Source organism: Bos javanicus, chromosome 21 (genome assembly GCF_032452875.1).
Source record: "Bos javanicus breed banteng chromosome 21, ARS-OSU_banteng_1.0, whole genome shotgun sequence".
NCBI classification, from domain to species: domain Eukaryota; kingdom Metazoa; phylum Chordata; class Mammalia; order Artiodactyla; family Bovidae; genus Bos; species Bos javanicus.
The window spans coordinates 31,507,105-31,522,901 of NC_083888.1; the positions used below are offsets into that span (position 1 = coordinate 31,507,105).

The 15,797-nt window shown below is 36.8% G+C and overlaps 1 protein-coding gene across 5 annotated transcripts in view; it reads right to left on the reverse strand.

Moving 5' to 3' along the window:
* The window catches only part of SCAPER (S-phase cyclin A associated protein in the ER), a 423,555-nt gene that overhangs the window by 333,162 nt on the left and 74,596 nt on the right, over window positions 1-15,797 (reverse strand). For all 5 annotated transcript variants that reach the window (XM_061394725.1, XM_061394723.1, XM_061394726.1 and 2 more), the window contains exon 6: window positions 316-416. In XM_061394725.1, the coding sequence (XP_061250709.1) occupies window positions 316-416 (101 nt within the window). The remainder of the gene's footprint in view (window positions 1-315; window positions 417-15,797) is intronic.

The following is a 15,797-nucleotide window of genomic DNA, read 5'->3' on the forward strand; positions in this document are numbered from 1 at the left end:
CTCTGTCCTCTGGACACCTATAATATTGACAATTTTTTCATAGTAATCAGTTCTATTTTATCCCATCCTTAGACTACAAATTCATGAAAGTAGTAAGTATATCTTACTCAGCAGTTACATTTCTGTACAAGATAACAAGTGCCTTGCACTAGCAGGTACCCAATAAAATACTTGTTACTGAACTTGAGAAATGCAGCTCCCAACTTTTAGATCTAGACAAGTTTCCAGTTAAGCTGAGGTCAAGGTCATTGTCAATTTTAATAAATGCTTTAGAATCTGCCAGCTGCTATAAATATAAAGACCAGAATTCATTACCTGCTTTGAGCATCTGTCTTCTCCAGCTTTTCCTGAAGTTGAATCCAGTCAATTAATGCTTTGAAATCTCTTACATAGTTATCCAGCATCATCAGCACCTCCTAATTCAAAACAAACAAACATTAGATTCCATTCTGAAACTAAAGAGCTTCAAGAAAAAAAATTTTAGAGTAAAGGACTTAGGAATTAATAATTTTTACACTAATACTCCTCACTGAGGAAGCAGCAAAACCTACCGATATCTGGGAGTAGGGGGTTATTTTCATTCTGTTTGGTAAGAAGTTAGTGAAGCTCACAGTCTAAAGACCAAAAGATGGTATTGATATTCCTTCTCAAGACTTTCTCAACTGAGTATTTTTTTTAATCTTTTTATTGCTATATTTAATAAACAGAAAAGTACATGAAACATAAATGTACTGATAAATTATTTCAAAGTAAGGACTCATGCAACCACCATCCAAGACAAAAAATTTAACACTATCAGTCTCTAATAAAAGTTCCCTGATGTCTCCCTCCTAATCACTGTTCCAAAGTAACTACTGCTTTGACTTCTAATAGTTTTATTTTGAAATTCATAAAATGAACTCATAGACTATGTATTATTTTGTGGTTTCTGTCATACATTTGTTTATCAGATTCATCCATATTGCAGAACATACCTGCCATTCACTTACTGTCATATTCCAAGGTCACTACTGAACAGTATTCTATTAACATTTACCCAATTTACAGTTTATCAAAATTTATTGGTTGGTATTTATTTTAATATTTATTTACCTAATATTTATACAATCTAATGTTGATGCATATTGAAGTAATTTCCAAATTTGGGATATTACAAGTTATATGCTATTACTCATGTACATGTTCACTGCACATATGTATTATTTCTGTTAAGTGTATGATCAAGAGTGTAACTGCTGAGTCACAGAGTAGGCCTATGTTCCACTTGCATATATAGTAACAAACTGTTTTCCAAAGTGGTTGCCACACCCAGCAGCAACCCTCATCTATACCTGGAATTGTCCATTTTGGGTCTTCTTTTTGTGTTTTTAACCTGAGCCATTCTGGCTGATGACGCTGCAATGGTTTCATTTTGGTTTTAGTATGTGTTTCGCTGATTATTAATGATTGTCAGCCCTTTTTCATATGCTTATTGGCCAACTTCTTTTTGTAAAGTGCTTATTCAAGACTCATCCCGTTTTTCTAGTGTCTTTCTCTTTCTGATGTGCAGAAGAACTTCTTTTGGATATGTGCCTATTGTTGATTCTATGTGCAGCACATATAAGCTTGCCTTTTCACTCTCCTAATGGAATGGAATCTTTTGATGAACAGAAATTCCAAATTTTAAGGTGGTCTAATTTATGACTGTTTTATCTAAAGACTGATATTATTTGTGTTATTTTTATGTATTCTTTTCCTATCACAAGGTCAGGAAGATTTCTCCAAAATTATCTTTTAAAGCATGGGTCTGTGTCTAGAATATCTCTTCTGTTACATTGGTCTATTCTTATACCAGCAGTAAATTATCATGCATTGTTACAGCTCTAAAATAAATCTCAAAATTCAGTAAATTCTCCAACTTTATCTTTGACCTCAAAGTTGTCTAGGCAAATTCCAGCCCTTTTTGCATTTCCATACAAATTTTAGAATCAGCTTGTCAACTTCTCAAGGGTAAAAAAAATAGAATTTTAATTGCATTTGCACTGATTCTATACAGGAACTGAAAGAAAACTGATATTCTTATAACATTGTTTTTCTAGTCTTTACAGACCTATAGCTCTATATATTTATATATAGAGCTATATATTTATCTTACTCATAATGTATTATATTTTTCTGTGTAGAGGTCTTACATATCTTTTGTTAGACTCAACCCTAAGAATAAATGGTAGTTGCTTTAAATTTTTTTTCAGTTAATGTTGATTTTCCTGGATCTCCTAAGTGTGTTTATTGTGTGTGTATACATATATATGTGATCTGTAAATAATGACATACTTATTTTTCTCCATACATCTCATATCTTTTATGTCTTATTCTCTTATTCCTGTGCTGGCACAAGGCTGAAAAGAAATAAAGATAGTGGCCGATCTTGTCTCATTCACAATTTCAGAAGGAAAGCTCTCAACATCTCAGCATTAAGCTTGATGTTTACTCTAGAATTTTTGGAAGATTCCTTATATCACTAAGGATGCTCCTTTTTATTCTCAGTTTACTAGTTTTATCATGAATGGGTGCTGAATTTCACAAAGTATTTTTCCAAAATCACTGACATGATCATATGATTTTTCATCTTCACTCATCTAATCTGGTAAATAACATTAATTTCATATTCAAATGTTAAAGGAACACTGCAGGACTGCAAAGAACCTGACTTGATTGTGATGTACTGTCCAATTTTCAAATCACTAGATTCAATACATCGTTATCTGGTTTAGGACTTAAGCATCTGTACTTCAGTGTGGCCTACATTTTCCTTTCTCATAACGGTTTTGGTTATCAAAGTCATGCTGAAAGGAATTCTCTATTTTTCTATGTTCTAGAAGAATTTGCATAATACAGGCTTTTTTCCTCAATTTGTTATTGAGATATAATTCACAGACTATAAAATTCACCATTTTAAATTATGCAATTCAGAGCTGTGCACCATATATACACAGAATTATGCAACTGATTCCAAAACATTTTCATCATCCCCCAAAAGAAACCTTTAGCAGTCATTCCCCATTTTCCCTTCTCCCCAGCCTTTGGAAACCACTGATCAACCTTCTGTATCTATGGACTGGCCTGTTCTGGACATTTCATATAAACAGAATCATATCATATGTGGTATTTCGAGGCGGCTTCTTTTAGCATAATGTTTTCATGAGAAATGCTGGGCTGGATGAAGCAAAAGCTGGAAGACTGCCAGGAGAAATAACAATAACCTCAGATATGCAGACGAAACCACCCTTATGGCAGAAAGTGAAGAAGAACTAAAGAGCCTCTTGATGAAATGAAAGAGGAGAGTGAAAAAGTTGGCTTAAAGCTCAACATTCAGAAAACGAAGATCCTGGCATCCGGTCCCATCACTTTATGGCAAATAGATGGGGAAACAGTAGAAACAGTAGCTAACTTTAATTTTGGGGGCTCCAAAATCACTTCAGATGGTGATTGCAGCCATGAAATTAAAAGATGCTTACTCCTTGGAAGGAAAGTTATGTCCAATCTAGACAGCATATTAAAAAGCAGAGACATTATTTTACCAACAAAGATCCGTCTTGTCAAGGTTATGGTTTTTCCAGTAGTCATGTATGGATGTGAGAGCTGGACTATAAAGAAAGCTGAGCACAGAAGAATTGATGCTTTTGAACTGTGGTGTTGGAGAAAACTCTTGAGAGTCCCTTGGACTGCAAGGAGATCCAACCAGTCCATCCTAAAGGAGATCAGTCCTGAGTGTTCATTGGAAGGACTGATGTTGAAGCTGAAACTCCAATACTTTGGCCACCTGATGCGGAGGGCTGACTCATCTGAAATGACCCTGATGCTGGGAAAGACTGAAGGCAGGAAGAGAAGGGGACGACAGAGGATCAGATGGTTGGATGGCATCACCAACTCAGTGGAGATGAGTTTGAGGCTCTGGGAGTTGGTGATGGACAGGGAGGCCTGGTGTGCTGTGGTCCATGGGGTCGTGAAGAGTTGGACACAACTGAGCAACTGAACTGAACTGAATGTTTTCAAGGCTCATCTACCTGGTAGCATGCATCTGTACTCCATTCCTTTCTATAACTAAATAACTGTGTAAACACAACTTCTTTTATTCACTTTCAGTTGATGGATATTTAGGCTGTTCTCACTTTTTTCCTATTATGAATGCTGCTGGCTGTGAACATTCATGTACAAGGTTTTATGTGAACACATGTTTCTAATTCTCTTGGGTATATAAATGGAAGTGGATTTCCTGGGCCATATGGTAACTCTAACATTTAACATTAACTACCAAAATTTTTTTCACCAGTAGCTGTACCATTTTACATTGCCGCTAGCAATATGAGAGGGTTGCATCTCCTTCAATCCTTACCAACATTTGCTATTTTCTGACTTCTTGACTCTAGTCAACCTAATGACAGTAAAGCGATACTGTTGTTTTTATTTGATTTTCCCTGATGACTAAAAATGTTGAGCACATATTCATGTGTTTATGGACATTTGTATATCATCTATGCAGAAGTGTCTATTCAAATTCTTTGCCCATTTTTTAACTGGGCTATTTGTCTTTTTTATTTTTGAACTGCAGGAATTTTTCATATATTTTGTATATTAAACTTATCAGACATATTGTTTGAAAATATTTTCTCTCATTCTGTGAGCTGTCTCTTTACTTGTGAGTGTCCTAATAACACATGTAAGTTTTAAATTTAGATAAAGTTCAATTTACATATTTATTTGGTTACTTGTGCTCTGGGTATAATATTTGAGAAAGTACTGCCTACTCCAAGGTTACAAAGATTTACATCTATGTTTTCTTCAAAGTTTTCAAAGTGACTTCACTTTCACTTTTCACTTTCACACATTGGGGAAGGAAATGGCAACCCACTCCAGTGTTCTTGCCTGGAGAATCCCAGGGACAGCGGAGCCTGGTGGGCTGCCATCTATGGGGTCGCAGAGAGTTGGACGGGACTGAAGCGACTTAGCAGCAGTAGCAGCAGCACCAGCATGTCCACTGAGTCAATGATGCCATCCAACCATCTCATCCTCTGTTGCCCCCTTCTCCTCCTCCCCTAAATTTTCCCCAATATCAGGGTCCTTTCCAATGAGTCAGCTCTTTGCATCAGCTGGTCAAAGTATTGAAACTTCAATTTAAGCATCAGTCCTTCTGGTGAATATTCAGAATTGATTTCCTTTAGGACTGACTAGTTTCATCTCCTTGCTAAACAAGGGACTCTCAAGAGTCTTCTCCAGCACTACAGCTTTGAAAGCATCAATTCTTCAGTGCTCAGCCTTCTTGAGGGTTCAACTCTCACATCTGTACATGACTACTGGAAAAACCATAGCTCTGACTAGATGGACCTTTCTTGGCAAAGTGATGTCTCTGCTTTTCAATATGCTATCTAGGTTTGTCATAGCTTTTCTTCCAAAAAGCAACTGTCTTTTAATTTTGTGCCTGCAGTCACCAACCGCAGTGATTTTGGAGCCCAAGAAAACAAAATCTCTCACTGTTTCCATTTATCCCCCACCCATTTACCATGAAGTGATGGGACTGGATGCCATGATCTTCATTTTTTGAATGTTTGTTTTAACCCAGCTTTTCACTCTACTCTTTCACCTTCATCAAAAAAAAAAAAAAAAACCGCTTTAGTTGCTTTTCATTTTCTGCCATTAGAGTCATCTGCATAATATCTGAGGTTATTGATATTTCTCCCTTCAATCTTGATTCCAGCTTGTGAGCCATCTAGCCTGGCATTTCATGTGATGTATTCTGCATATAAGTTAAATAATCAGGGTGGCTTTAGAGAAGAAAAATAATCTAATCCAAGGTTCTACTGAGAATCACACTTGTATTTAACTGTCCTGTCTTTTTCATTCTATTACTGCTCTTCCTCAGTCGTTCATGACCTCATATTTTTAAAGAATACAGGCAGTTATTTTGTAATATGTCAATCAATTTAAGGTCAAATTAAATGAATTATCAGGAATACCACATTAGTGATGCTGTGGTCTTCTCAGAGCCTAATATAAAGAGGCACCCACTATGTATATGTCCTATAACTAATGATAATAAATTTGATAATTTGATAAGTGGTATCTAACAACTCCCTGCTTAAACTTCCTATTTTTCTCTGTACTTGAAAGCTACCTTTTAGGGAGATATTCTATAACTATAAATATCATGTTCTTCAACAAATTTCACTAATTTAAGATCCATTGGTGATTCTTGCCTGGATAAATTATTATAATAATTTCTAAATAATGGTTTTCTAATTCCATCATTCCTTCTACATTTATTACTTAGCATTCTATTATAGAAAAGGTGCTTTCCCTTATTTGACTATTTATTAATTTACTTATTCATAATAGTATGGATTCATCAATTTCTATATTCTTCAATGATCCATTACTATCATTGTTTATTTTAATACTTGAATTGTCCCAGATTTGGCAAATGGGAAGTTGCTGATGCTGGCTCTTACGTATTTCTGACATGTTACCATTACATCAGATTATTTCCTACTTTCTGTCACAAAAAGATTTTTTAGGCTCATCCTGTATTTTCGCTGGCCCTGCCCTGGAATCAGCCGTTTCTCTAAGCAGTTCTGGTTCTTTTCATTGGAGACTGATATATTGACCTAAGTGATATAAATACCTAAAGATCAGGTATTTAACGTGCTCACTGATACTGGTGCGTCAGAGCTTCAGGGCACTCCCAGTTGTTGTTGTTCAGTTGCTATCTCGTGGAGTTTCTCAAATTCATGCCCACTGAGGTGGTGACCCATCCAGCCATCTCATCCTCTGTCGCCCCCTTCTCCTCCTGCCCTCAATCTTTCCTAGCATCAGGGTCTTTTCCAATTAGCTGGCTCTTTGATTCAAGTGGCCAAAGTATTGAAACTTCAGCTTAAACATCAGTCCTTCCAATGAATATTTAGGGTTGATTTCCTTTAGGATTGACTGGTTTTATCTCCCTGCTGTCCAAGGGACACTCACAAGTCTTTTCAAACCACAGTTTGAAAGCATCAATTCTTCTGCGCTCAGACTTCTTTATGGTCCAGCTCTCACATCCATACATGACTATGGGAAAAACCATAGCTTTGAGGAGATGGATCTTAGTCAGCAAACTGATGTCTCTGCTTTTTAATACGCTGTCTAGGTTTTGTCATAGCTTTTCTTCCAAGGAGCAAGTGTCTTTTAATTTCATGCCTGCAGTCACTGTCCACAGTGATTTTGGAGCCCAAGAAAATAAAATCTGTCACTGTTTCCACTTTTTCCCATCTATTTGCCATGAAGTGATGGAATGGATGGCCATGATCTTTGTTTTTTGAATGTTGAGTTTTAAACCAGTTTTTCACTCTCCTCTTTCACCCTCATCAAGATGCTCTTTAGTTCTCTTTGCTTTCTGCCATTAAAGTGGTATCAACTTTACATCTAAGATTATTGATATTTCTCCCCACACTCTTGATTCCAGCTTGTGAGTCACCCAGCCTAGCATTTCGCATGATGTACTCTGCATATAAGTAAATAATCAGGGTAACAATATACAGCTTTAATGTACTCCTTTCCTAATTTTGAACCAGTCCCATTCTAACTGTTGCTTCTTGTTCTGCATACAGGTTTCTCAGGAGGCAGGGAAGGTGGTCTCATATTCCCATCTCTTTAAGAATTTTCCATTTTGTTGTGATCCACACATTCAAAGGCTTTGGTGTAGTCAATGAAGCAAAAGCAGACAGCAGAAAAACAAACATACACATGAACACATCTACACCTATTTCTGTACCTAGCTGTGTACAGGTATTTTAAAAGAAATTTAAGCTCATACCAATGCTTCCAAATTCAATCACCTATTTGTTGTTGTTGTTCAGTCGCTAAGCAGCGTCTGACTCTTTGTGACACCGTGAACTGCAGCACGCCAGGTTTCCCTGTTCTTCATTATCTTCCTAAGTTTGCTCAAATTCATGTCCATTGAGTCAGTGATGCTATCTAACCATCTCATCCTCTGTCTTCCCCTTCTCCTCTTGCCGTCAATCTTTCCCAGCATCAGGGTCTTTTCCAGTGAGTCAGCTCTTCACATCAATCACCTATAGTTCATTCTAAACTTCTCCCTTTCCATATTGTAAATCCTTTCTCTGAAAATGAGAAATTTTATTCCCTTTATATTCAATATCTTATTTTCTTAATATTTCTTATGCGACCAACCCACATCTGCCAGCTACTTCTAATCCATATTTTTTTTAATGAGGTGGGAGAACAAGAGAATAGAGAAGGATCTCTTGTCTTTTTAATGTTCTATAGGACCTGCAGTCAGTTACCTTTTTCATATCTGATAGCAATATTAGTAGTAATATTATCTTTTTCATCACTGATACTAGTTTCCACACTTTCTAATTTCTTTTCTTGATTAACCACAGCAGCAGCTTCTGACTTTGATGATAATGTCTGATGTATGACAGTTCTATTTTATTAATTTCTGCTCTTTATCATTTTCTTCCTTCTGATGTCTCTGGGTTTAGTTTACTTTTTCCCCTAACTTCTTAAGCTGGATATTTTGATCATTGGCTTTCAGCCTTTATTTTATTCCAGAAATTATATGCATTTTAGACAATGGCAAGCCACTCCAGTAGTCTTGCCTAGAAAATCCCATGGATGGAGGAGCCTGGTGGTCTACAGTCCATGGGGTCTCCACGAGTCGGTCGCGACTGAGCAACTTCACTTTCACTTTTCACTTTCATGCAATGGGGAAGGAAATGGCAACCCACTCCAGTGTTCTTGCCTGGAGAATCCCAGGGACGGCAGAGCCTGGTGGGCTGCTGTCTATGGGGTCGCACAGAGTGGGACACGACTGAAGCGACTTAGCAGCAGTAGCAGCAGCAGCACTATAAAGTTTCCTTCAGATATGACTTAGGCTCCATCTCACATATATTATTTTTGTTATTCAGTTCAAAATATTTCCTAATTTCTACTATAATTTGTCCTCTGACCAATAAATTACTCAGATTATTATTGCTGAGACTTCCCCCTAAGGATTTCTATCTTTTCCTGGATCGTGCTCCTACTATTCTTCTGCTTAAGAATTCTTCACTCTCCCTAAGCTGTCTGTAGATTTATTATTTATCACCTAGCTCTTCCAGTTATCCTCAGAGATACGAAAAGTCCCTCTACCCAAACACTTTTACCAGTGTATGATAAAAGAAATACAGGGTATTTGATAAAGAAATACAGGGTATGCTCATTCATTTATTTACAAATGATATAAGTCCACCATAGACAAAAGAATTCAAAAAATATATAAATCTGCATTGTTCAATATGGTAATCACTTGCCACACGTGCTTATCAAGTACATGAAAGGCAGCTACTCTGAACTTAGACTCTGACCAAAAAGAAAGAAAGTAAAATATCTTAATAATAATGATCATAGTAAAAATAATAATAATCATACTTATTACATGTTGAAATAATTTTTGATGTATTGGGTTAAATTTAAAATATTATGTAAGTTATTTTCATATGTTTCTTTTTGCCTTTTTAATGTAACAAGTAGGAAATTTAGAAGTACATATGTGGCTCATGTTATATTTCTATTGGGCAGCATGGACAGGTTATAGTAATGTGGCAAATCTAAAAAGATGAGATATTTTTAAATGATAAGTTTCTGATTCTACCCTTTGATCCAGTAACTAACTGTGCAAGTAAAATATCAGGCAGAGGAGGTTGGTCTTAACAACACATGACACATATAAAAAAGACTGTAATTTCACTTGACACTAAACTCAAGTTGAGTAAATAGTTTGCTGAGCCAGAGGAAAAACTGAATATGGCCTCACACTTCAATAATACAATTATAATAGCAACTATGAAAAGGCTGGGGGTCTGATCAGCATAAGGTAAAATGAGACCACTTCCTCTGTGGGTTTTCTGTCTGTGTGAAACATTTTTTTTACTGCTAACCTGAATTTCCACTCTCTTTCTAGTTTGGGGAATTGGGTTTTTGCACAGACATAAAAGGAGAAGATCTTCCTGCTCTCTACTACTTGACAGTTAAGCACAGTAATATGATTGGAACTTAACCAATCAGACTCACTTGCCTGGGACTCTGAATCTCAAGCAAGCAAGGCAAAGATAAAGAGGAAATGGTGGTATTTAAAAAAACAGCAATACATCCTAGCCAGATGTTTCTCTGCAGAACCTCCCTGGTTTCTGCCTATTTTCTAACCCTGATTCATGGGTTTTAGTATTAAATCTGTGACCTGTCCTCTCGAAGAATTAATTTTTCTATTTAATCAGCTAGAGTCTAATTCTGTTGCTAGCTACTTGCTAGCCACTAAGCCATGGTAAGCACAATTTAAGGAGGATAGATAGATAAAGTAGAACACAATAAACCAAGTGTGATAATAAGGAAGATTTTAACATCAGATTATAGTAGGAACTACAGTAAGAACTGGATGACTAGGCTTAAAGACTAATGGGATGGTATGATAAACATCTTCACATGAGAGGTTGTCATAAAAGGGATTATATTATTTCCACATAAATACAAGTTATAGAACAAAGAACACTCAGTGAAAATGACAGATTTTCACCTGCCAGAGCTGTCTCAAAAAGAGAATTATTTACCAGAGGGAATACGGTCAAGGGTAACAGTATAATGGGTAGGTGGATTAGACAACTGTACTAACAGTTCTAAGATTCTATGATTTACTCACCAAAATAAAATGTTAGAAATCCACAATGTGTCAAAACACTGAATCAATGAAATTCAAACCAGAAGAGAGAGGTATTCAGTGATTTGAAACATCAACAGCATGCTAGCAAATGCTGCTCTTTAGCCTGAGTGAATTAAACAGAAGATTATTCCCTCAGATGTCCAATGTAACATTTATCAGTGGTACTTTATGACAGAAATTAATTATAATCTACAATCCCTCTTAAAGCAAATTTCTACCCTCTCCAGTCTTGTTTAGAAATTTTTATTCTAAAGAATGGGCTGAATAAGTAAAACTATTAGTGACAAAAGATGTTACATAATGAGTAAATTTCAGAGGATTATCTTATGAATGAAGAAGTCACATAGTCTATAGTCAGTCACTTAATTTTAAGATAACATGAGTTTAGTGATCTGGTTGTGACAGCACAGAACCCAAGCCCCACTGCATTGACTCCTGGCCCACTGCTCTTTCTGCTAAGTCATACCTCCAAGATGTTCTATACCAGCAGCAAGAAAAATAAAAAGAAGAAAAGATAGGAATGAAAAAAGTTACTAGCAAATCCATTATCAAGGGCATGCTTCCCTCCAGTGTTCTTCATCAACATTTTTTACATTTACTACTAAACTGAAGCTTTCTGAAATCAAATTTAAAAAATAATAACTGTTAGTCTTTTAAATAATCTTTAATTCTGCTAACATATATGTGAAATCATCAGTTTAAAAAGAAATATATATGGAAAAGTAAATGTTTAAAATTTTACCAGCATTTCTAAGGCAAATAATACAAAGCTGAATATATCAAAGGCCATTATAATTATGCATGATGTAAAACCAGTTTTAATAATACGGGTTACCTGCATTCTGTTTATCAAATACAGCATTTGCACAGACACTAAGCCTCCAATTACAAAATATATTTCAAACTGACTGGATTTCACAGGAATCACTTCTAATTCAGTTTATCTGCACTCTAATTTTCCTCTTTAGAAAATCCAAAATCACATTACTGTGACACTACATTCTACTCATCTTGCATTTTTTCTTAGCACTGACTAGTTTTACATGAGAGTAGCAATGAAAATTTTACACAAAAAGATTTAAAAGCATAAGCCACTAAGATCCACTCCACATCTGACAAAAGGGAATTGATGTCAGGTTTAGCTATGTGCGGACATTGCTTAACTGGCCATAGTTGCCATGTTTCGTCTTAAATGCTAAGACAAAGAACTTTAAAGTGTATTCACTTTACCAGTATCATAGTATTCTCATCTTACTGTAAAGGCATGCCAGTCCCACTTTACTATAAAAGGCAACTTTCCAATTCTCCCAGAAGATGACTATCAGAAAATGACAGCCAGCTATAAAGATGGTTATTTGTTTTAAAAATATATTACTTTTCCATAACAAAGTACTGGACTCATGGTTTAGTATCAGTGGGCCTCAAAGACCTCAAAAACACTTTTCACTTACAAATTTTTTTTTTAAAACATACAGGTACACTTTGGAAACCAAACCCAAGACTAATAATAAATACATGCCAAGTTATTCATAAATGAAATATAGTACCAACCTCACTTTAGTCATAAAAATTATATTCTACTTTAAAAGACTCTCCTGACATAGAAGTACTGTTTATTTTCTTTCTAAGGTAATCTTATTGCCAAATCACTGGTAATGAAAGTTTTCTGTGATCAGGAAAAGGAAAATTTTTTAAATTTAGTTGACTTCCTTTTCTCAACTCTACTAATACAATTCAAATTCTTTAATTAAATTCATTAACTTAAGCGACCTACTTTAGGGCACAGAAAGATTTAATTCCCAATAATTTCCTTTAAAAGTTGTCTACTGATTTCCTTTTTCGCTGAAAGAAAAGAAGAAACCCCCTAAAAGGCAAGAATATAAGCAGCTATACTTCTGATACAAATTGGCACAGAGAAAGTGCATTTGGTGGCTTAAACAACCTATTTTAAGGAATGTTTAGCTCACCGTTATCAGAAATGATCAGAGTGGTACCATGCAGCTGTAACCTGAGTCATGTTTTACGAACAAGGGAATACAAACAAGACAAGCAGCTGGAGCAGCCTCCCAGTCACTGATGCACATCTTTCTCCTTGCAGCTATGAAGGCTATTTTGTTAAGCAGGATGAACAGAACAAAAGTGGCTCTGAAAGTAACGTTATAGGCATTCAGATAACTACATATAGATGTACAGCTAAAATTACCAATTAGTTTACCAATTGGCTGCAACGGATTCGATCGGTTTGTAACTAATTCTAGTTACTGGCGCACAGCAGGATGGTTGGCGCCATCCCTCTGTCCTTCTGACACACAATACTAGGTGCACAGACCCTTGGGCCCAGACATCAATACAGCCCTCCAACTCAGCTGCAGGAATGAGCACAGTTGTGCCCTCTGTGATGATGAAAGAAGTGGAAATAACCATCACATGAGAAGTCAGTGATGAAGGGACTCTTACAAAAAGAAAATGCTTTACAAAAAGTGAAACAAGTTTTAAAAAGCATTTTTTTAAACTGCTAATCTAATTTTTAAAAAAGAAATCATCTGAAAGCAAAATGGCAAATAAATCACTTTCAAAAACTGTCTAATAATATTATTGACCCAGTCATCTTCATTCCTTTATCATTCACCTCTTTCAAATATCTCCCCTTAATTCTCAATATAAGCAAGCTGGAAAAAGAATACATACATAATATATTCAACAAATAAAAGCCTACCAAATGAAAATCTGCTAATGAAAAGCATTCTCCTATAATTTAATCCTTACCAGGATCTTTTTGGATAAACAAAATTTGCAGTTGCCTGGGTAGTGATACAAATATGTTGCTTCAGTGGCTAACTAATTTTTAATCGCAACTCATTTGGAAGTTGCTGGACTAGATGCTCTTATGCTATTTCCCATTATGAAAACCGAGAGACCTATTGTGACTAAGTGTAAGTAGACAAAAATGCTCAAAATAATTATTATAATGCTCAAAATCAACACTGCTGTTGCTGTTCAGTCGTGTCTGACTCTTTGCTAGCCCATGGACTGCAACACACCAGGCTTCCGTGTCCTTCACTATCTCCCTGAGATTGCTCAAACTCATGTCCGAGTCGATGACATCATCCAACCATCTCGTCCTCTGTTGTCCCCTTCTCCTCCTGCCTTCAACTTTTCCCAGCATCAAGGTCTTTTCCAGTGAGCTGGCTCTTCACATCAGGTGGCCAAAGTATTGGAGTTTCAGCATCAGCATCAGTCCTTGCAATGAATATTCACAGTTGATTTCCTTTAGGATTGACTGGTTTGTTCGTGCAGTCCAAGGGAGTCTCAAGAGTATTCTCCAACACTGCCGGGGACCAGCCCCGGCTGATCCAGGGTATTCGAAGGAGAGATGGCGTAGGCGAAGATCAGGAAACAATTGCTTAATTAAATGTTAATTAAGGATATAAAGAGTAATAGAATGAGGATAGCTCAGTGAGGAAATTTAGTGGAAAAAAGAGGCTGAAATAAGGATAGCTCAGTGAGGAAATTCAGTGGAGAAAAGAGGCTGAATAATTCAGCCAGAAGGTAAGAGAAAGAACGACATGGTGAGACCAAGTTTCGGTGAACAAGGCCCTGCACTTTATTTTCCAAAGTAGTTTTTATACCTTAAGTTATGCATAGAGGATAATGGGGGAAGGGGTAGAGTCAGGCAGCAAGCCAGGCTTTCTTCCTGCAAACTTATCATATGCAAAAGCTTAGGTGATTTGCATCATCTTCTGGCCCGGAGGCCTGTTAACATTTTAAGACCTTTTCTTCAGAAAACTTATTTTTCTCTAAAGGTGATTGGTCAGGAGCCACCATCCAAAAGCATTAGATAAAGTTGCATTCCTACAGAGCAAAGGTGTGGTGGGCTATAACAAGAAAAAGAATTAACTCAAGGGTCCCAGGTTACAAACATTAAAGCTACTACTTACACCAATTATATTAATCAATACATTGCCAGGGACACAGCAGGTAAGGGATATGGAAACTTAGCAGCAAACATTGGCCCAAAAAGTGAAAATCCCTTCACCAATACAATTTCTAATCAATCTTTTAACTACTCAAAAGAATCTGTGTTTAGACAGTTTAGAACATCTCCTGCCTCTCACAGTTGGGAGGCTCTGAACAATCACATGTGGCTGGAAAAACCTATTCAGGCAGGCTAGAGGATTTCCAAAGGAGTTTGTAGGTTAAACACTGTCACACCCAGGAATTATTAACTGGAGCTGTAAGCTAACTCTTTTTTCAGAGAGGTAGTAGGGGACAGCCCCCCATAAAGTCAGAGGTGTGGGTGAAAGCACAAAGCAGAAAGTAGGCAGACTCTGGTTTTGGGGGTATATGCTCGAGAATTTCCAGGGGGACTCCTGAAGCTCGATCCTGCCTTTGTGTGTGCCGAGCCTCCTTCCTCATGACCTTTGTCATGGGCGGAGTTCCTCACTGGCTCCCAGCAGTGATAGAATTCCAGTTGAGCTATTCCAGATCCTGAAAGACGATGCTGTGGAAAGTGCTGTACTCAATATGCAATATGCACTCAATATGCAATATACCGGCTCCCAGCACAACACCACAATTCAAAAGCATCAGTTCTTCAGCATCCAGCTTTTCTTATGGTCCAACTCTCACATCCATACACGACTAATGGAAAAACCATAGCTTTGACTATACGAACCTTTGTTGACAAAGTCATGTTTCTCCTTTTTAATATGCTATCTAGGATTGTCATAGCTTTTCTTCCAAGGAGCGAGCATGTTTTAATTTCATAGCTGCAGTCAGTATCTGCAGTGATTTTGGAGCCCCCAAAAATAAAGTCTGTCACTGTTTCCATTTTTTCCCCATCTATTTGCCATGAATTGCCAACATCCGCTGGATCATGGAAAAAGCAAGAGAGTTCCAGAAAAACATCTATTTCTGCTTTATTGACTATGCCAAAGCCTTTGACTGTGTGGATCACAATAAACTGTGGAAAATTCTGAAAGCGATGGGAATACCAGACCACATGACCTGCCTCTTGAGAAATCTGTATGCAGGTCAGGAAGCAACAGTTAGAACTGGACATGGAACA